The sequence below is a fragment of the Platalea leucorodia genome (assembly GCF_965183815.1).
Source record: "Platalea leucorodia genome assembly, chromosome: Z".
NCBI lineage: Eukaryota > Metazoa > Chordata > Aves > Pelecaniformes > Threskiornithidae > Platalea > Platalea leucorodia.
Window position 1 is genome coordinate 63789265 of NC_138858.1, and position 22342 is coordinate 63811606.

The 22342-nt window shown below is 36.5% G+C and overlaps 1 protein-coding gene across 6 annotated transcripts in view; it reads left to right on the forward strand.

Annotated features, from left to right (window-relative positions):
* The window catches only part of MAN2A1 (mannosidase alpha class 2A member 1), a 121077-nt gene that overhangs the window by 37971 nt on the left and 60764 nt on the right, over positions 1-22342 (forward strand). For 5 of the 6 annotated variants that reach the window (XM_082337327.1, XM_082337329.1, XM_082337330.1 and 2 more), the window contains 6 exons: positions 619-746; positions 3871-4044; positions 6274-6460; positions 12403-12580; positions 16596-16798; positions 21797-21982. In XM_082337327.1, coding sequence (XP_082193453.1) covers positions 619-746; positions 3871-4044; positions 6274-6460; positions 12403-12580; positions 16596-16798; positions 21797-21982 — 1056 coding nt within the window. The remainder of the gene's footprint in view (positions 1-618; positions 747-3870; positions 4045-6273; positions 6461-12402; positions 12581-16595; positions 16799-21796; positions 21983-22342) is intronic. The other variant, XM_082337328.1, reaches the window with a different exon arrangement.

Sequence of the window (22342 nt, forward strand, 5' to 3'; positions counted from 1 at the left end):
TTGAATTCATTAAACATTTGTATGCTAGTGTACAATATAAGTGCTGAAATTACATTATTTAACTGTTGGGACCATCTGATGCTGGAAGCATGATCAACTAACAATAGAGAGACTCAGTCATCCTGTGATCTGTTTCAAGAAGGCATTTTGAGTTAGATGGTCTGAAGCTTTTATAGATACAATAAACTTTGAAGCTCTATCAGCTCTCTAAAACAAAAAGAATGGTAGATCAAAGATGGGGAGATACTGGTAGTACTTGAAATGTGCAATGTCTAAGTATCTCATTCAATTGGCTATAGGTACTGTGGCACATACACTTTTATTTTGTAATCTATGCAGGAAATAGCCTTCTTTCTCATTTTAAAAAAAATGAAATACTATGACACGTGCAGTAGAGCTGGTAGTTTTCGTTGCATAGAAGCATTAAAAATTTCACTGTTCATCTATTCATTCTTTCCCTGTTTGGTTAAATAAATGTAGTCCAGTGACAGAAGTAGCACAAGCATTTTAGATTTTGGCATCATGTCCCTGGTGAATACCTATTGGGTATTCAGAAATTGATTTTTAAGAGTGTATTTTCATATGCAAGATTCTGAACATAACTTACATATTTTTCAGGTTAATAAAAGATGGACAATTTGAAATAGTAACAGGAGGATGGGTCATGCCTGATGAAGCCTCTCCTCATTATTTTGCTTTAATTGACCAACTGATAGAAGGACATCAATGGCTAGAAAAGAACCTCGGTATGTAGCTTGATCTAAAATTTAACTGTGTTAATAAAGGAAGTCAATTAGAAAATGCTTTTTTTGTACTTCTGAGATGCTTAGAAGGCTCTCTTTACTCTGCTTTCCTGAAACATTAAAGCAGACCACTTACTGGAAGATATAAGATTGAGTCTAGTATTTGCAATTACTGTTTGCAGATAGAAGTTCCTGGATGAAGTGTATTTAAACAATTTTATGTCATACCATTTTTGTCTTGATCAATGAAAGATGTGCATAGTATATTAGCATAATAAAATATAACACTAGATCATGCTGAATTGTAGATCACGTATCTCTGATATCACAAGCAGTTTCCGATTTGTCATTTCTGTCTTTTGAAAATCATGACAAAGGCCTTAAATGACTTAAAAATTGATATTCCTTTTATGTGCTTGGATGTGTTCTGCAGGCTGTGTATTCATTAGGTTCTCTTATGCAAGGCTTTCATATAAGTAAATGTGAAATTTAGTAGCAGTTGTTGTAGCAGTTGTACTTATAAAACCTAAACCCATTGTAATGTTAGAATTGTTCATATTTAAAAAAAAAAAAGGCCAACTCATTTGCTTTTGAAACTTTGAGGAATTACTAACTGCAATAACATTGGCTGAACTGTTCTGCTGGCTTTGGGAGTTTTCTTTTGTTTGGTTCTACAAGTAGAGATAACCCTTTTTATATAGAATTTTTTTAATATAGAAAATTTGTACGGTGATTTTAATAATAAGTTAACATTACTTCATCCAATTAACTGAAATTATTTTGAAAAGCTGTTTCACTATGTTTTTCTTAGATTGCAATTTCCATAGACACAGCTTGACATAATTAAGAGATGGGGGGAGGGAAGGCCTAATAAAAGGGTAATGCATTCCCTACGTTTTTTTTTTTTGTAATACAGTAAAAGTGTGCCTAAGGAACCATATTGAAGAATCAGTTAAACGAGTTAGATATCATAGAATCATAGAATAGTTTGGGTTGGAAGGAAGCTTAGAGATCATCTGGTTCCAACCCCCCTGCCATGGACAGGCACCTTCCACTAGACCAAGTTGCTCAAAGCCCCATTCAACCTGGCCTTGAACACTTCCAGGGATGGGGCATCCACAGCTTCTCTGGGCAACCTATTTCAGTGCCTCACCACCCTCATAGTGAAGAATTTCTTCCTTATAGCTAATCTAAATCTACCCTCTTTCAGTTTAAAGCCATTACCTCTTGTCCTATCGCTATGTGCCGTTGTAAAAAGTGCCTCTCCAGCTTTCTTGTAGGCCCCCTTCAGGTACTGGAAGGCTGCTATAAGGTCTCCCTGGAGCCTTCTCTTCTCCAGTCTGAACAACCCCAACTCTCTCATCCTGGCCTCATAGGGGAGGTGCTCCAGCCCCCTGATCATCTTCATGGCCCTCCTCTGGACTCACTTCAGCAGGTCCATGCCCTTATGTTGGGGGCCCCAGAGCTGAACACAGTAGTCTAGGTGGAGTCTCACATGAGAGTGGAGTAGAAGGGGAGGACCACCTCTCTCGACCTGCTGGTCATGCTTCTTCTGATGCAGCCCAGGATACGGTTGGCTTTCTGGGCTGCAAGCGCACATTGTTGGGTCATGTTGAGTTTCTCATCAACCAACACCCCCAAGTCCTTCTTCTCAGGACTGCTCTCAATCCATTCTCCACCTAGCCTGTATTTATACTTGGGATTGCCCTGACCCATGTGCAGGACCTTGCACTTGGCCTTGAACTTCATGAGGTTTGCATAGGCCCACCTCTCAAGCTTGTCAAGGTCCCGCTGGATGGCATCCCTTCCCTCCAGCGTGTTGACCACACCACACAGCTTGGTGTCGTTGGTAAATTTGCTGAGGGTGCACTCAGTCCCACTGTCCATGTCGCCAACAAAAATGTTAAACAGTGCCGGTCCCAGTACTGACCCTGAAGGAACACCACTTGTCACTGATCTCTACTTGGACAAGCCACCGACCGCAGCTCTTTGAGCGCAACTATCCAGCCAATTCCTTATGCACTGAGTGGTCTATCCATTGAATCCATGTCTCTCCATTGTGGGACGGTGTCAAATGCTTTGCCTAAGTCCAGGTAGATGACACCTGTTGCTATTGCCTTATCCACCAACACTGTAACCCCGTTGCAGAAAGGCACCAAATTTGTCAGGCACGATTTGCCCTTAGTGAAGCCATGTTGGCTGCCACCAATCACCTCCTTATTTTCTGTGTGCCTTAGCATATTTTCCAGAAGAATCTGCTCCGTGATCTTGCCAGGCACAGAGGTGAGACTGACTAGCCTGTAGTTCCCTGGGTCTTCCTTTTCCCCTTTTTGAAAATGGGGGTTATGTTTCCCCTTTTCCAGTCGGTGAGAACTTCACCGGGCTGCCACGACTTCTCAAATATGATGGATAGTGGCTTAGCAACTTCATCTGCCAGTTCCCTTAGGACCTGTGGATGCATCTCATCAGGTCCCATGGACTTGTGCACCTTCAGGTTCTGTAGATGGTCTTGAACCTGATCTTCCGCTACAGTGGGCAGTTCTTCATTGTCCCATATAGCTTCTTTATTTGCTAGTATGAAGTTCAGTGAAAAGACAGTATTAATCAACATGATTCTAATGATTGCCAGCCAAATAAATCAAAATAAAAGTTAGTTCCAAAGCCAACAACGGTTAATATTATCTAAACTACAGTGAAAATTCAACAAGCTACATCAGTCTTCATTCGTTCATTTTCTTTCAGATTTCCTTTCCTATTGTAACATCTGTAAACTCCTTAAAGTGAAAAAGGAGATGAATTTCATTATGATTCCATGGAAAGATGTTTGAGACACGATTGAAATAGTGTAGCAACGTAGAGTACTAATCTCAGGTTTTTTATGTAGTTAGACAATGCCTCACCTCTAAGACATTTGATTTTTTTTTTTTTGTTAATTGTTTATCTGTTTAATTCTAGCTTGTTAATTCCAGGGTGTGTTCTGCAGGAGGCTTAATACTTAGCTGTGTATTTTAATTTATCTTCTTGGAAATTTTATCTTTACTGCTCTGATTTGAATTATATTGGTATAGCCTTCTTTGAGTAAAAAGTAAAACTTTCTTCCCATTTTACTTTTTTCTTTTGTCAACAGGAGTAAAACCAAAGTCTGGTTGGGCAATTGATCCTTTTGGGCATTCACCAACAATGGCCTACCTTCTGAAACGCGCAGGGTTTTCTAATATGCTTATACAGAGAGTTCATTACTCAGTTAAAAAACATTTTGCAACGCAGAAGACACTAGAATTTTTTTGGAGACAGAACTGGGGTATGTGTTTTTTCTTTATGTCAATTTATTTTGTTAATTTACTCAGGTAAACTATGGAGAGAACGTGAATAAATACTATGGAAATCCTTACAGAACAGGTTATTTACAGAAGTTAGTCTAGACTTTAAAATTTTAGACTTGCAGTTCTGTTAAAGACTTTCATCTAGGTTAATTTTCAAGGATTTTTTTTTTTTTTTTAAATAACAGAAAGGGAATGTGAGTACCTGTGTGGTAGGAAAAGGGGTTAAATATAACAACTGTACTATTGCCATTGTTCCTCTGATCTTCTGTTGCTTCACTTTCATTTGTGCTTTTACTTTCCAATAAGTAAAGTGAAAGTGAATATTTGAAGATGGAGAGATCTGTCTTGTTTATGTTCTTAATAAGGAAAAAACTTGCAAGCAACCAGTTTTCTTCAGCTGGTGTGACAAATTAGTGTCATTAGTTAGAGCAGCTTTCTGTAGACTTGAAATTTGTAGGTTATCTTTAGTCAGAAAAATAGATTAAAAACATTTCACCATTTTAGTTTGCAATGAAATTCTCATCTAAAACTTTATTCTTAGAATAAATATAATTGCTTTTTTAATATTATTTATACAATATAGAGTATGATAGTTTTCTTAGATAGTGTAGTGATTATACCTTAGCGAACTGATGGGTCTGTAAATGAATGTACTTTTCCATATGAATATTTTGGTTTGCTTTGTACTATACCAGCATTCCCATAAGCTGTATGGTGAATGTATGCAATTGAGGTTTTGGTCTTTCTGTTTTTTTAAAGTAAGCTAGTATGTCACTGTTTTATCAATACAGGATCAAACAAATGTATCTAATAATTACTATTGAAAGGTGGTGGTGATTTTGAAGCTTTTTAGTTCCTCTGTGTTGGAAACTGTAGGAAGGAGGGTATTCAGAGACAGCGGTCTGCTGTAAACTTAACTTGAAGAAAACATACCACTGTGAAAGAAGTTGTCAGATACTGACACTTCAGAGATTTTTCTTTGAATGTTGGTATATGCCACTCAGTGTACAGCGTACACTTAATTGACAGTCCTTTTTCCTAAATGGTTGCATCTGTAAATCACATGTATGATATGGTCTAGTGTTTGGGCTTCAAAAGAAGGCTTTTCAAGACAGGTCACATATCAAAGATCACTGCATATTCATCTGGCATAATACGTAGATGTGGTACCTGAGATAAAGAGAACTCCTGTAACTGAAAAGTAAATGCATATATTTATGGAATATTACCTTTTTAGTAATAAGTAAGTAGTAGTAAAGTAGGAGTTTTTAAACAAAGTGTCTGTATTGGAACTATGAAGACTTATGCTGTTAAGGTTTTGAAGAGTATTTTCGTATGTATTGTTGACATACTTAGGAGCCAGGTTTTGTGGCACATCTACAGCATTCATCCCTTTTTTTCAGCATAAAATTGCTTTAAGTAGTTAGTGCTGGAAATAAGTAATCGGCATTTAGGGGTTTTACCAGATGAGTTCTGTGAGAACTTCAGGTTCTCTTGAAAGTTAAATTTTGAAAGACCTTCTTTTGAGACTTGACAAAATGTATGTAGATCTCTGCTCCTGGTGGGTTAAACTTTAGGGAATGTACTGATTAGATGGAAAAGTTAGGATTGCAAAGATGATCTCAGAAGTGCATATAATTGTATGTAATTTTATGTACAAGCACACAGAATCTATTTACAAGTACGTAGAATCGTACTGTTAATGTGTTGAAGTTAGTGTTCAAGAAATTAAGATATTGCCAAAGCAAACCAATTCAAGTGTTGTGCTAATGAGGTAAAGACAGCAAGGTGGTTGGGTTTTGGTTTGTTTTTTGTTTTGTAGGGTTTTTTGTTTGTTTGGGGTTTTGTGGTTGGTTGGTTGGTTTTGATTTACTTAAAGTATACAAGATGTGTTTTGTTCACCTCTAAAACTCTGGAAATAATGAGATTTATCTGGGTAAAAAAAACCCCTAACACTTTGTTCCTGTCTTTCACAATCAGCTGGTGCTTGATTGGAGCATTCCAATCTTTGTGGTATCTCTGTTTTTAGGCTCTTCATATGTAACGTACATACAAAGGTAGACTCCAGGTATGGATATTCAAAGCAAGGAATTGTCTTGATCTGATATTTTTAATACAATTCTTGGATTAAGAACATGGAACTGGTTTAGTTTCAGCAAATCTGAGAAGGTTTATTTTAAAGGTGTGCTCTATGTATTTAATTCCAGATTTGGGATCCAGTACAGATATCCTTTGTCATATGATGCCTTTCTATAGCTATGATGTTCCTCATACTTGTGGCCCAGATCCGAAAATCTGCTGCCAGTTTGATTTCAAACGTCTTCCTGGAGGAAGAGTAAGCTGTCCATGGAGAGTTCCACCAGAAGCCATTCACGCTGGAAATGTTCAGCACAGGTACAGTTTTTACATACTCTGCAAGGGAATAACTTTAAAAAAAAATTATGCCGGTCAAACACGATATCTAGCATAGCTTGGTGACTTTGTATAGGTCTTAAACTTGTCATAGGAAAATAATACCTATTACTTAACCTAGTGTTTGCTCCTAACCTCAGAACATAATTGACAGTGAAATTTGATGATAGGTTATAATTAAGGGAGATGCATTAATTTTTTTTCTTTTCTATTCATGATACATGAATGTAACTATTACTAGCTCTGAATGTTAGGCAGAACTGTTTGGTTATAATCATGTTACTGGTTTACTGTAGTTTTTGTGAATCTTATGAATAGACAGTGATCTATCTCCTGCCAGTGGAAGACTTCAGGAACAGTATGGTGTAGGATGCTGTAACTGCAAATGGTGAAATGTTTTCCATGGTATATCCTTGCAAAACTTGGCAATCTGTGGCCTAGGTTTCTTGAAATGGACACTTTAAATGAATCCGAATCCTATGTCTTACATGTTGGGGTGGAGGGAATCATATTAACCCCAATTTTATTTTTCAAATAGAAACACTGAGTTGTTTTGCCATGGGTAAGAATCAAGTTTTACAGTTATACAAAACTACTTTTCAATTTGCGTGGGGGAGGGGGAGATTTAAAAAAAAAACCACACACAAAAAACAAAAAACAACCCCCCCCCCCCCCCAAAAAAAAAAAAAAAAAAAACCCAACACAACAAGAAAGGGAAGCTAGGACTGCTAAAAGTTTTTCCAGAAAAAGATTGTATTCTACAGTCCTGTTACTATCATCAGGCCTTCAATCCATCCTCACGTTCAAGAGCTAGAAATTTTAGAAATTTAGATAGGTGTTTACAATTGTTGCAAATTGCTGAGTGTAATAAATGTATTAAGGAAACCAGGGTGACTTTTTGGATCTAGTCTTGATGGTGAAGTTTTGAAGTGATGATGTGATGCATTGGTTTTCTATATGTCAAATCTACATGTCCTTTTTCTGAGTATAAGTTTTGCCAAGCATCTTGAAAACTTCACTTTGTCAGTAAAACTCAGTTACAAAATTTTATCGAAGATAAAACCAAAATAAAACAGAATACATCACAGTTGTCATATTTTAAGGTAGAAATTGAAATGATGATAGGAAAAAGTAATTTTCTTTAAAAGTAGAAAAATGAGAGCTGAAGGTAACAGGAGAACAGTAGAGCTAATAGGATAATCATTATGACACATCCAGTGCTTATCAAATGACTGAAAGCTCGTGTGTCTTTAAGTCAAAGTTGTAAAAAGAATAATCTTGAATATGTATCCCAATTAGCTGAGACCAATATTTGTAGAAGAGTAACAGCTTGTTTAAGAAATACTTGGAACATACAGGCTGTAAGTATAATATAGAAAGCCTGCTTGGAATGCTTTTTAACATTTTTCTTTTTTAATTGGATCTTAATTTATCCCTGCACTTCCAAGATGCAACCTTTGCATAACAATCTAAATTAGACCTTGTAAAAGAAATTGTTCTTTCATTACGTCATATGAAATCAAGGAAGAAAAGAAATGGGGCAGGTATATAGTGAATGTATGATCAAGTTGAAGAGATCATCGTTTCAATATGGTCTGTGAAACTTAATCTTTTGCATCAGCTTTTGGTAGATAAAAACAGTTTTGGTGTCCAACAGGGAGTTGAAACAGCAGTATGGTAGATTATACCTAAAGGGAAAAGTAAAACTAACACATGGTCTTTGAGTTGGGAGCCTGTATTATTTACATTTGCAACACTGAAGGAACACAGGAACCATACTTTGAGTGTAGTTTCAAATATATCCACTAAAATATAGAAAGTAGGGTTTTGCTGGACAATGCTAAAAACACTAGTCATATTTTATGAAACAGAAAAAGTTGGAATATTGTAGGCAACCAAAAACTTCCCTGATCTGACGTCTGTAACAACACAAGTTTTACAGTTGTTATGATGAGGAGATGTATGAGATCCAGAAGTAATTGGAAAATCTATATTTACATCATAAGCTTTCCAAGCTTTGTAGCACACTAATTAATCTGTCTCTCATCTGATTGCTTTGTTTTTGAAGATTGGAAAAATACAGGACATCTACACTACATGGATCTGAAAAAAGTATTTGATACACACTTGAGTAATTTAGAGGCAAGGTTTAGATCACTAACCTTTCTTCAATGCTAAAACTGCAACAAAACTGATAAAACACAGATCTTGAATGCTGAGCTGGGACTGTTGCTTTTGATTTCAGTACTATTATGTCCATACATATATACTGAAGAGATATTGAATTGCAAACTTAAGACTAGCAGCTGTTGGATTTATCATTGCCTTGCCACTTTAGTTGTGATTTGGTAGGAAGGAATGAAACAGAAGCCTAATTGAAAGCCTGTACTTGTTTAATTACACTTCATAACAACTCAGGTTATAAAGATTGCTGTTGCACTTGCCCTGTTTTGCAGCTGCATCTTTATCCATATGATTGAATGTTGAAGTTCTAGCTTTTCACACTAGCAAGAAAGAACAGCTGTTTTTTTTTTTTTTTTTTTTTTTTTCTCCTTGAATGGGAATGAGTTGTTTCATTAGAGGAAGCATAGCTTGTTTTGGTGTATGTCTCTCTCCCGTGCATGGCAATAGGAAAGAATCTGTACTTCAAGTTATGTGCTTCAGAGAAGGAGTAGAAAATGGACTCTCCCCTTCACCCCCCTGCTGTTCAAGAGCCCAATTTTACCGTTCAGCTTTTTTCTCTTTATGATTGGTCATGTTGCACTTCATGTAACTGGTGTTCAGAATTACATTGCTGATGTGGCGTTGCTATAGCTGCTGCAAAATTTCTTGTGATTCCCACGGACTCTGGGTGGCTACTGCTCCTCCTCTTTTGACACGGGAAGGGGCAAAGCCAGCCATGATAGTTGTTCTGATATGTTTTAGCTAAATACTTGGAATTTTTGTGTTAAAAGAACACACTTGTGTTTTCACACCTGCTGATTTTCTTCATTTGTGAAAGGTCTTAAGCATTCAATGATAATCTGAAAACTGCAAAGAAAGTTGAAAAATATTCTTGGTACTGTTACTGACAATGTTGATATACTTCAGTGTTGCCAACTAAGAGTGCAGTTAGGGTTGCTCTGAATATCGAAAACTATATAATGCATCTTGTGTACAATTCCAAGAACTTTTGATTGTATAAAAACAAAAACTTGGGCTTGTTTTTTTTTAAAGCCATTAAAATGGAGTTGCTGCTAATATGCTATATCCATAATTACGGTGCTACAAAAAGTTTATCATGACTGTTCCCTCTGGCTTTCAAATTTATTCAGGTAGGCGGGATGAACGTGTATCAGAATGTATCTAATACTGTCTTGCTAGGGAACCGGAAGGGGAAAGCATTGGTGACACTTACTGGAATCTTTTTTTTTTTTTTTTTTTTTCCTCCAGAAGTATTTTTCATCTTCAGCAAATTCTGTCTGTGGTTTTCTGCTGACTCTTTCTCATTCCTGTATGAAATAGTGATTTAGGAAGTTATTTGAGAGAAACTTAAGAGGGTATACCTGACTTGAGGCATTTAATTTTTCTTTGGTGTTTTTGCAATTGGAACTGGTTTGCAATGGAGGGAGACCCTGCTGCCCCCTTAAAAAACTCCTCATAATCCTACAGTTGTGAGTACTTTGAAGAAAGGGAGAACAGCAATACTGATGAATTTTGCAGTAGATGTGGAAAGAAACTAGAGGAGGACTTTGAAGAGAGATGTCAGTCAAATAACTGTTAACTGTAACCTTTCCTGAAGTCCTGTATTTTTCAAGAAACTCTAAAATAAAGCAGGTTCCCAACCATAGGCTGCATGTGAAAAATATGAATTAGGCTGGCTTCTTAGAAGGTAGAATTACAAAGTCCTGTGTGGTGCCAATTGCTCTGTTAGTTGATTGGAGAGGAAGTCTTTATGTTTAAATCAGCAACCTGTTGAAAGTCATGGAAAATATGGATTCAAGCCTAAATACTTGGTAATCTCAGCTGTAGATCAAACTATAGACAGAGAGAGGGGAAAGCCACTAGTTGGGTCTATTCTAGTCTCATCAGAACTATGTAGATCCTTAACTAAAGATGTTGTTGTGCCCCCTTTCTCCCTCCAGAATACAGTCAGACCTTGTGTTTACTCAATACTTTTATCATCTGATAAACAAATAAAACTTGACTTGCTGATCAAAGAAATACGGATTTCTGATATATTGGACTAGATTCAATTCTCACATAAATGTTTATATAACATCTTCAAGAGTGTGACTTGAAAGTAGATTTTGGTAGACCATTGTCCTGGTTTCAGCTGGAGGAGTGTTAATTCTCTTCCTAGTAGCTGGTATAGTGCTGTGCTTTGGATTTAGGATGAGAATAATGTTGGTAACACACTGATGTTTTAGTTGTTGCTAAGTAGCGCTTACAATAGTCAAGGACTTCTCAGCTTCTCGTGCTCTGCCAGGTGCGCAAGAAGCTGGGAGGGGGCACAGCCAGGACAGCTGACCCAGACTGGCCAAAGGGCTATGCCATACCATAGGACGTCATGCTCAGTATATAAACTGGGGGAGTTGGCCAAGAAGGGAGATCATTGCTTGGGGGTGGGTTGGGCATTGTTTGGCAGGTGGGGAGCAATCGTAGTGTGCATCACTTGCTTCGTATATTATTATTATTTGTTATTATTATTACTACTACTACTGTTTTACTTTATTTCAATTTTTAAACTGTTCCTATCTCAACCCATGTGTTTTCTCACTTTTACTCTTCTGATTCTCTCCCCCATCCCACCGGGGGGTGAGTGAGTGAGCGGCTGTGTGGTGCTTGGTTGCTTGCTAGGGTTGAACCACGACACCATCTATTAAAGACTTGTAGAAACAAAAAGCTCCCTGGTATCTGGATTTTGCTGCTATTTTCTCTTTAAAACTTTGTCATTTGTATTCCTGTTTTCTTAAATATGTTACTATGGTTTATACTCCTTACCAAAATTATTTCCATAACTTTAATTAGAGAAGATAGGCATCTGAAGATTTTGACAGTGATTGTGGTTTGGGGGGGCGGCAGGTACACTGGACCTTTTCGGAAACCCAGATGTCAGACTTGTAACTTCTAATACATTGCTGCTTAATGACAGAACATATTTTTGACATATTCTGTCCATCACAGAGTTAGTAGGTGCCAAAGGATAATTTTTGTGCCTTTTTTCTGTGTGTGCATGTGTAAGTTTTTTTTTGTTTTGTTTTGTTTTTGTTTGGGTTTGTTGTTTTTTTTTTTTTTTTTAAGAGGCCAAAAGCAGAAAAACAGTGGGTTTAATTTTTCAGGACATTGCTTAAAGCTTAAGAGGGTTGTCTTTAAGATGGGTAAGAAGCTGGCTGAAGGGGGAACAGTGAATGTTAGTAATGAACTTCCTCCAGATTTTTTTTTTTTTTTTTTTTTTTTCCCAAGGCTGGAGTTCCTCAAAGATTTAATTTATGGGCAGTTTTTCTGTCAAGGACATGAAGATATGAAGCAAAGTGTCCAAGGGAATTACCAGAGGGGATGAGAAGAACTTGCTTATTATTGTAAATAAGGGCTGGAGAGGATTAGGATTGTTATCTAAATATAAAGCAAGTAAACATAATTTGAACTGAAGGTTAGTTTTGGCACAGGAACAAATTGATGCAGACTGACCTACTGTTTGAGATGGAGCTTGATAAGCTTATTGGAGGATTTAATTAGCATAGTGTTTGCAACAGTAGTAGGTTGAATGGGGTGTCCCAGTGGGGGGAATTGTATCCAGCTTTTTGTTATAAAATGAAATACCGGAGTTTTGTGTCTTATTTAGGGTCACCCTAATGCACAACTTGATATCTAAGAATTGTTTTGTCAAATGCTGACCTTTATTCTTCTGTTTGCTAAATTGCTTTTTTTTTTTTCCCCTCAAGGGCTTGGATGATTTTAGATCAATACAGAAAGAAGTCAAAGCTTTTCCGTACTAAAGTTTTATTGGCTCCACTAGGGGATGATTTTCGCTATGCTGAGAGCTCAGAATGGGATCAGCAGTACCAGAATTATCAGAAGCTGTTTGATTATATGAATTCTCATCCTGAGTGGCATGTTAAGGTAAACACAACACTTTTTCTGGTTTGTGGAGAAAACAGTATTTTTCAGTATTTTGAGACTCCTCATGGAAAACAGTTGTGGTTTGCATTTTAAAGCTGTGGAGCTTTATATATAAGCTGTGGAGCTTTATATATTATTTAACAGCAGATTGGTTTGTTGTGGCAGATTACCTTTTTTTGCCTTTACCATCTCCTCTCCCTCCAAAACAAAAAAATTTGCTATTAATAATATCTGCTTGAAAACTATAAATAGCATCCAAACTAGATTATTTTAGAGAACAGCTATTAGGCTTCATTGTTTTCTTAGTACTCTTGTTTTCACAGGCTTCAGGCATTGTTATGTAAGGCTCACAGGCTTTGTTATTTGAAACTATTGTATTTTCCTATATAGAAGTTCAAGCAAATTTTGTTGCTTTACTAGGCTTGTCTTGGTTTTATGTCCCAAGACAAACAAAAAATCCTAAGAGGTGCCATTGCTGGCACATGTTGTTGAAGACAGTAAAATCTAAGAGATTGACTTGGCTACAAAACGAGGAGTGAATACTAACACAGTTATCAGATGAGATAGCACTTTAAATCATTAATTATGTTTGAGTGTTAATATACACATTCATACATTCTAATGTGTAAGCTGAGTACTTTAGAGACTTCTTGTACTATAGATGTTCTCTGTACTCAGATGCCTTTTCATCATCTTTCAGCATGGGAATAAGAAATAGGGGACGACAACCTTGTTTTTTCTTGAGTATCACATGAGTGAGCAGTGTTGCTGCTTTCACATTTAAGCTTTTTAAACCCAGTCTGGTCTCTTTCATATATTGTTTGTGTGTGCATCCTTTTTCCCCCACCTTTTCTGTGACCTCCCCCTATTCCTCTAACTGCAAATTTGAGTAGTGCCTGTAGTGTGTTAGTTCTTCCTGCTGACTTCTGGACTTGTGTTCTGCATAAGAAAGATAATGTCTTGGGATCACAGCTTGTCTGAGAGCTGTATTTTGCATCTATTTCCTGTGGGATGTGGGTGACATGATTTATATGAATACCTGCTACATCTTAGTGGAGGTAGATGGACCTGGAGACTAGTCTTTTAAATCTAAAGCCCAACTTTTAAATCTAAAGCTTGCTGCTATCACCAGCTTTACTCCCCTTAAAGTGGATATAGTGTGCAGGTAGTTACTCTTTGGATACTAACAGCAGTGTACTTTCTGTGGTCTCCATTCCTGCTAACCTGGGCTGGATGATTTCTTCTCCGGGGCAAAACCTGAAGGCTCTAGCTCTGATGTCATTCTTCAAGGACCACTCAAGTTCTGAGGCATCTGAAAGAACCTGCTCAGCCCATTGTCAAGGACTCTAGGAGTCTACTTTATTAGCCCTGGCTTGTCTACCTGGATTAATATCTTGGGAATCACACCAGCCCTTGGGGCCCTCGTAGAAGTATCCAACCCTTTTTCTGGTTCCTAATACCCAGACAAAAAAAATATACAATGCTCTGATTCAGCCACTTCATACCTAGGGTACTTTGCTTAGCTGGAGCACTGTTGGCACTGGAGCGTGCCTTCTCTTTATTTAATTTATTTAATTGGTTTTTTTCTTTCTCTCTCTCTTTTTTTGGGGTGTGAGGTGTTTTTTTTTTTCTTCATTTTAAACTGATGTCATTTATCCTTGGAAATATGAGCTTAGGTGGAGAACTTGCACACGCTGCTGCACTTTCCCCAGTGGACTGTAACTCCACAGGCAAGTTAAGAGGTCAAGCTCAGTTTCCGAAGAACCTAGATTATATAAACGAAGAGTTCACATTTCTTCCTTAAGTGCTGAGATGCCTAGGATATTACTACTTACACAAGGGACTGCCTACTCTGCCTTTCTGATCTTATGAAAGATTTACCCTTTCAGACAAATTTGAGATGTTTATCTCGTGGATATGTCTGTTAGCATTGAGATTCTCATGCCAGCAACTATTCTATAGTCCTAAACGTATGTGGTAGATTACTGTAAAAGATACCTGTTTTGCTGTCAGGGAGTTTAATTTCCCATTTGGAGATCTCCATCTATTATGCGTAATAAAGTTGGTCCCCATCTATCTTAATCTATTATGCATAAATTAAGCTGAGACATTTTATATGCCGATAGAAGAGTCTACCAGGTTATTTCACTGTTTCCACTCACCTGATATTAGAATGAGTTTTCTTCAGTTTGTCACCTATACCTGATTTCTCTTGGTTCATTGATTTTTTTTTTTTAAATTTTTTTTTTCTTTTCTCCTTCCCCCCTTCTGAATTATGTCTTGTAGGTATCTATGATAGTGAGGGAAAAGGCCAAGTGTCCTAGAAGTGACTGATAAGGCAAGGATCACTACTATTGGGATTTCTGTGGTAGTATGTGTCTTTCTCTGCTTTACTGCCATCAAAGTGGCAAGTTATCATACTGTATCCACCTAACAGATACTTGGATTTTCTGAATGATTTTGAAGAGTGAATACTGTTCGTTTTTTTGGATTTTTTTGAATGTTGAAATAGCACATCTTTCTTGTCACAGTAATAGTCCTTAAATTCCAAGTCACTTTTAAAAGATTTTTACTAAAAGCTTGTTTTCCGGTGTTGTAAATTGTAGCATGCTACTCTGTATGCTTGTTGTTAAAAAAAAATGGGAAAAAAACCTCAAACAACAAAAAAGTGACTTAAATTTGAAGAATTATCATTATAGTTTATTATGAGGATACTTGTAGTAATGTGATCTGTGCTGTTCCCGCTTCCATTAATTGTTTTTCCACCCTCGTTCAAAATCCAGATTGCCTTCTATACCTTCTTTAACAACCCCTCTCAATGCTGGCAACATTGACATCAGTCCCTCTCCCTTTTTTATTTTGCCACCTTTTTTGTGCCCCTCAAGCTTGAGAGTACCATCTTTTGACCTACCCTCTAAAGGGTTGTTATTGCCTTATTTGATTGAACATTTTTATAAATGACCACAAGATAATGAATTTTTTGTACTCCCCCATAATACATCTCCAAACACAATTTTTTTGTATTTAGTTTTAAAAAAACAGCTTCTGAAAGCAAATGCTAATTTTTTGATCAACAGTCGTCTTGGGTTAAACGTGTTGGAGATCTGGAGCACAGCAGAGTTAATTTTGAAAATGCAGGATTAAGACAAATATGCTCTTGTTGCATTACATTAAGTTTCTTATTTAGTCCAGATATCTACTTATTGAGATATTACTTATACAACATGAAAGAATGCTTTGTTTATTTGTTGAGGTGTAGCTTGTATTTTAGATACTGATTTATACTTTTAAAAAAATGTATTTCATATTTCATGAGTCATAGAATGGTTTGAGTGGGAAGGAACCTTTAAAGGTCATCTAGTCCAAGCCCCTGCAATGAGCAGGGACACCTTCCACTAGATCAGGTTGTTCAGAGCCCTGTCCAGCCTGACCTTGAATGTTTCCAGGGACTGGGCAACTACAGTCTCTCTGGGCAACCCATTCCAGTGTTTCACCACATCATCGTAAAAAATTTCTTCCTTATATCTAGTCTGAATCTACCCTCTTTTAGTCTAAAACCATTACCCCGTGTCCTGTCACTGCAGGTCCTGCTAAAAAGTTTGTCCCCATCTTTCTTACAAGCTCCCTCTAAGTGTTGAAGGGCCACAGTAAGGTCTTCCTGGTGCCTTCTTTTCTCCAGGCTGAACAACCCCAGCTCTCTCAGCCTTTTGGCACAGCAGAGGTGCTCCAGCCCTCTAATTGTTTTTGTGGCCCTCATCTGGCCGTGCTCCAACAGGTGCATGTCTGTCTTGTACTGAGTTCAAATGAAGTTGAAATGCTTTTGGAAGAGCTATTCACCTTGTTTGGTAAGCATGCAGGGAAACTTTAAAGCTCTTTAGGGTAGGATTTGTGCTATAATTCTGCTGGAAGACTAGCGTATTTATAAAATGTATATGAAACCAAGCATATTCATTCTCTTCATATGTCTAAATAAAGAAAATGGAACTGTGTTACAGTAACTTTAATTTTCATTCAGGCCCAGTTTGGAACTTTATCAGATTACTTTGAAGCTCTGCGCAAAGAAAGCAATTTGGGTGAAAAGAGCAGCAATTCATTTTTCCCTGTTTTAAGTGGAGACTTCTTCACCTATGCAGACAGAGATCATCATTACTGGAGTGGATACTTTACATCGCGACCCTTCTATAAACGACTGGATAGAGTCCTGGAATCCTACTTACGGTAAATACTGCCATCCAGTAAATTCATAACATATGTCTTGGCATGCAGGAGAGATGAATGTATAAGTAATCTAAATCTGTTGGACAGATGGAAGAGTGGTTTTCAAACACACAGTTTAAGTTTACTTACAATAAGGATAGCCTAAATGGCCCCCAAATGTAGTTCTAGCTACAAAGATTAGTCAGTGTATCTGTTTTTTTAGTAAATTCACAGAAATGCAACAATAATTTTTCCATCCAAACAAATTCTTCTAAAATATTGTGCAAGTGATCAGCAAATCCCGCTTCCATGAAAAATACCAGGTACTATGCTTTTTATTTCTGTATCGGATTTGGGTAGCTGTCAGCTCTATCATTATGGCTATACTGTGAACTCTCTTAGAGGGAAATACAAAGGTGCGAATTTTACAAGGGTTGTTAGAGGCAGTTGAGAAGTAGTTAGGAATATTGCGTGCCAAGTGATCTCAGATTATAAGGTACTGCTCTACTAAAAAGTGTTTGCATCTTCTTTAAAGGAAAAATTATTGCTGAATTTTGCTAAAGGGAATTTAAGTGGTTCTCCCTTGTAGCCGCTGTAGAGAAGATGCGTTGTAAAACAATTTAACTGTATTTTAAGGCTCCAGAAAGAAATCTGGGACAGATGCGTATGATGTAAACCGTGGACATTTCATCCATTTCCAAAACCTAGAAACTCAATTTCCAAAAGATTATCCTTCCAAGAATCTTTGGTCAAAGGACACTTCTTGTCTTCTGGAAGGACCCTTTAAAATATACCTATTGTAGTTCTTCTATATGCTGTTCAGACATTTTTGTGCTAGAGAATTCCTGTAATGCTGAGAAATCCTTCCTTAAGGATTTCTCATAATTTTTTTCTGTGTTGTAATGGCTGCTGCAGTAGTGGAGGGAGCAAGAGGGGTGTGGAAAGTAGTGTTTTGAGAGCATGGACAGTAGTGTTTTGGAGGCAGGTACAAGTACCTTTCAGAAGAGAAACCTCTGTATCTAGCAGAATTTGTTTTCCTTCTTCCAGGGAATCAAGTCTTGACTCTGGTTCGCAAACTTGGGACTCAGCTACTCTGTGATCTGTAGTATGTTTTTCTTGTAATGGAAGTGGCTTTTTCCAGATGCCTCTCTCCACTCGAAGAATACAGAGTAAGAGACCTGAGGAAATCAAGAAAATTAGTGAAGAAGAAATGAAAGCAATAGAAAGAATAAGAAATGTGTAAGGAGAAGTGAGATCAAGGGCCTGAGAACAGAAAAGTGTTAGGGAAGAGACAATGTAATGTAACTTTGAAGGCATTGCATTAATCAGGAAGGAGAAAAGTTTCAAATGGGAAACCAGGGAGGAAAGAAGGCAAAGACTGTCAGGAAGGAGAAGAAACATAAGACCAAAGCTGAGAGGAATGACATAAAGCAAGGCGAGGATCCCTTTGGCAGAATAATGTAAAAATAATATAGTAAGGAGAAGTTAGCAGAGGAGTGACTTCTGCAGTGTTTTTAATCAGAACTTTGGAATGTTACAAGTGTTATGCTTAACTTATGTACAAACCCAAGAATGTTAGGATATTACTAAGAGGGCATTTGTAAAGCTAACAGTAATCAGGAAGTTTGACAACTATTCAGAAATAGTTTGCAAATAGAGTATCAAGCATCGCCAGGAATGATTTTCTTGGAAGCATTTTTTTTTACTTACTGTATTGACATTATAAATACTAATTAGCTCTGTTCTCATTAGCTTGTTTATCATAAGAATCTTTGGTTTTCAGTGAAAACAGCCTTCTTAATACTGCTGTTGGAAAAGACAAGATATATAGAAAACAGGACAGATGATGTCCTTATAAATTGAATTCCCTACTTAATTGTATTTCATACTTTTGCCGAAACTCCTTTCTGTTTGTTAAAATGCACCAAGGATTTAATTTTCTTTTAGCTTAATCATAGCCTATTTTCTAAAAATTTTTAAGTGTGTTTACTTTATTGTCGTTCTTCTGCTTTTTATTACTTACGTGGCAGAAAACTTCATATGAATTGCTTTCAGCATTAGTTGTAGTATTTACAAGTTTTCACTGCTAAAAGATTCCTTCATGTAAGAATTTCAGTTCCCTTTAACTTCTGAAAAAGGTGCTAGACTTACAGGTAAAGAGTCTCTGGAAGAAGACTAAACGTTCAGTGTTATGAATTAAAACGAAGCACACTTCTAAAAATATACCTGGGCAGCTTTTCATCCTTTGTTATCCTCTGTGAATAACATGTAAGAACAAAATGTATAGATCTGTTCTTGTCAGTTTAATATCAGGTTTTTTTGGCAGTTGTGCTTTCAGAGACCTGGAGAATCTTCAGGGATGGCATATTAGTTGTGAGAACAGCAGAATTAGGAGTTTTGCCTTTTATTTTTTATTTTCTTTAAAGTCAGAAGAAACACATTATGATCATATTTAATTAATAATACCCTTGCTCCAACCATGTGATTAAGTTTTCCATAGTTCTTTTTGAGCTAACTTATATCTGTCTATCTGGCGTGTGTGTCTATCTGGCGCGCGCGCGCGTGTGTGTGTGTGTGTGTGTGTGTGTGTGTGTGTGTGTGAAAAATTGTGGTAAGTCTGCAAAAAAAATTGTTGAAGTAATTCAGAAGGAGGACAAGAGCTGCGGTGATACTTCTAACTGTACAGATAGATAGAAAAGACCACATCTTGAGAGTTCAGAAACTCTTGGAAAAATTATTTATTAATTTAGGTTACAGATAAAGTGGACCTAAAAGTAACCTAGCGTAGGCTTTGAGCAATCAGTGGAGCAAATTTTGGTCTATTTACACTGTCCCATCAGGTGAGATACAGTGACAAATTACAACAAAGTGGGTAATATGTGGTAACTAGGTAATCTGCAGTAATTTGAAATAGAGGTGAGAAACCAAGGCTTTAATATCTTTCCATAAAAGCTGTATAGAGAGAGGTAAATTCTTACTTATAAGTTGAAGTGTTCTCTAATATAATGTTTCTCGTGGTTTCACTTCTGAGTGTCTTTAATCTTTGACCATTGAACCATTCTAATGTTTAGAATAATACTGACACTTCAAAGGAAAATTCTGCGTCTATTAGGCTGATGTACTGAATGGATCTGTAAAGCAGAATCAGTTATTTTTCTGAAAGGCTAAAGAGTTCCAAGTGTTCCTTATAGATAAAATGGATTTGAAGTGAAGTTCTGGAAGCAGTATGAACTGAAAATGTATTTACTGTACAGCTTCATTTTAATGTTATTTCTTTTGTTTTTAAGGTTGTTACTTTGATTATAAATAATGGACTTCCCTATTTAAAAAAAAAACATGGAGGTGGATTGTGGGGAGAGAAATCTAACCTGTATTTTGAAGAGTAAATTTTTTTTTGTTCTCTTCTTCATAGCTACAGTTGCATCAGTGTTTAGTGACTAAGTCAAATTTGTGAAAAAAGGTAAAACGCTTTCAGACAGGGTTTATCCACTAGATGAATATGCATCTGGTGCCTTTTTAACTACAGTATACTTGTTTTCCTTTCAAATTAAGCTGTAATAAAACAAAGTAGGAGGAATGCGTAGATGTAGGAATTTGCACTAAGCAACACTAAAATCACAGCCATTAAGCTTAAGTGCACTAGTAATAAAAAAAAGGAATTACAACTTTTAACATCTTGATTTTGTGTGTAGCTTCTGAGCAATTATCTTACCTGTAAGAGCAAAATCTCATCCTATTCCTCAAATATTGGCAATATGAAAGTGAATTGAGCTGTTATATGTACAGCGTACCTTTCAGTTTAGTTTGACACATGCTACTTGCTGTTTTTACATAATTGTCACCTATGTGATGCATAAAGACCAAACTGAATCCAAAGGTATTTTTCATGTTAACAGTTAATATCAATGCACAGTCTGACAACCCAAGTTGAGAATGATTTTAAAATTTGTTGTTGCACCTAGTTTAAATTTCAACACATGCACTCGCTGACAACGTGGGTAAATGTAAAAGTTAACGTATTTTCCTTTTTTCTTTTTTTCTTATTTGCATGCTTAGAAGTTAGTTTTACATTTGTTTCAAGAACATATGTTGCTTTCTTTGCTTTTTATAACATTAACCTGTATCCTTGTGATTTCTTCAAACACTTGAGAAACCTTCATTAAGCTCAAATAAAGTTTGAAAAGGAATCTGACACTTCAGACTTACAGAAACAGAACTGTAACATTTTAGGAAAAGAAGATAGGAAAAAAGTCAACAGATGGTTTCCCAGAATTTGTACAGGCATCTTTGTTAGTCAGATATTGATAATGACTGGCAATTATAGCGAGTTTGGGTTTTTTTCTTTTTTGTAAAATAAATGTAGATTCTTATAAAGCAAGTGAGAACTTAACGGTTATATTTTAGTGCTAGGCTTTTGCATAAGAAATAGAAGGGCTCTGCATTCTGTTCACTCTAAGGGTTTTTGAATCCACTGTTCTCACTATTGAGGTGAATGAATAGTGAGCAGGTACATGAACTGCCTAAGTCTTTAGGAGAATTTAGTTTGCTTAAAGTACAAATGGCAGAATAGATATTATATAGAGTGTACAGATTAATTTATTTCTTTAAGATAATTTTATTTGTTTAATAAGTTGTTTTTTGAAACGGGAATTGTATGTCTCCTATAAGGCAGTCTATCCATACTGTATCATTTTAAGATCAGATCTGTATACCTCATACATTTGTGAAAATGGTATACTACTTTGTACTGGCATGTTTTTATTTTAAAGCTCTATTTTCCATCACTGAAGCCTTGCAGGAAGCTTACAAGGTGTAAAACTAGTTGATGAAGTGCAGCAGTGATTTTTAACTGTTTGAAGCTAGAAACGGGCTAAAAAGTAAAAGATTAAGGTTTAAAGAACTTGTGGAACTAGGCATGAGGAAAGATGTAAAAACAACAGTTTATTCTTCAGGTGAAATGTGTGTTGCTTTTTGCTTTTTAAACCTATATAAGTATTTGATTCTTCTCTGCAATTCCAGGGCAGCTGAAATCCTCTACTCCTTGGCTTTGGTACAGTCCAGTAAATCTGAGAAGATGAGTGTCTTTCCTTCAGTGGATAGCTATAAATTGCTGACAGAAGCTAGGAGGAACCTTGGACTCTTTCAGCATCATGATGCTATTACAGGAACATCTAAAGATTGGGTAGTTGTGGATTATGGCACTAGGTAATTTATTGTAAATATATAAACTTAAATCATAATTTCCTTTTGCTTTTTTAAAACAGAAGTATTTATTTCAGAGGTACAGATTTGCTATAGCTAGTGATGTACTCAGTACTGGAAGTGTAGTGGTGCTGTACAAGAGAAGTGGATTGATTACTTGATTATTTGATTTCTTCATTTATGAAATATTTTTTAATCCGCTGACACAAGAATTTGATGTCCAAACAAAATTTCTGGGATTTCAAAAGAAGCTAGGTAGACACAATACCGAGAGTTCTTTAACTAGGTAGGAATATAATGAAATTGAGAATATTTCTGCATTTTGCAGTCTGGTCACCCGTTGCTACTAGCTGGTTTTAATTT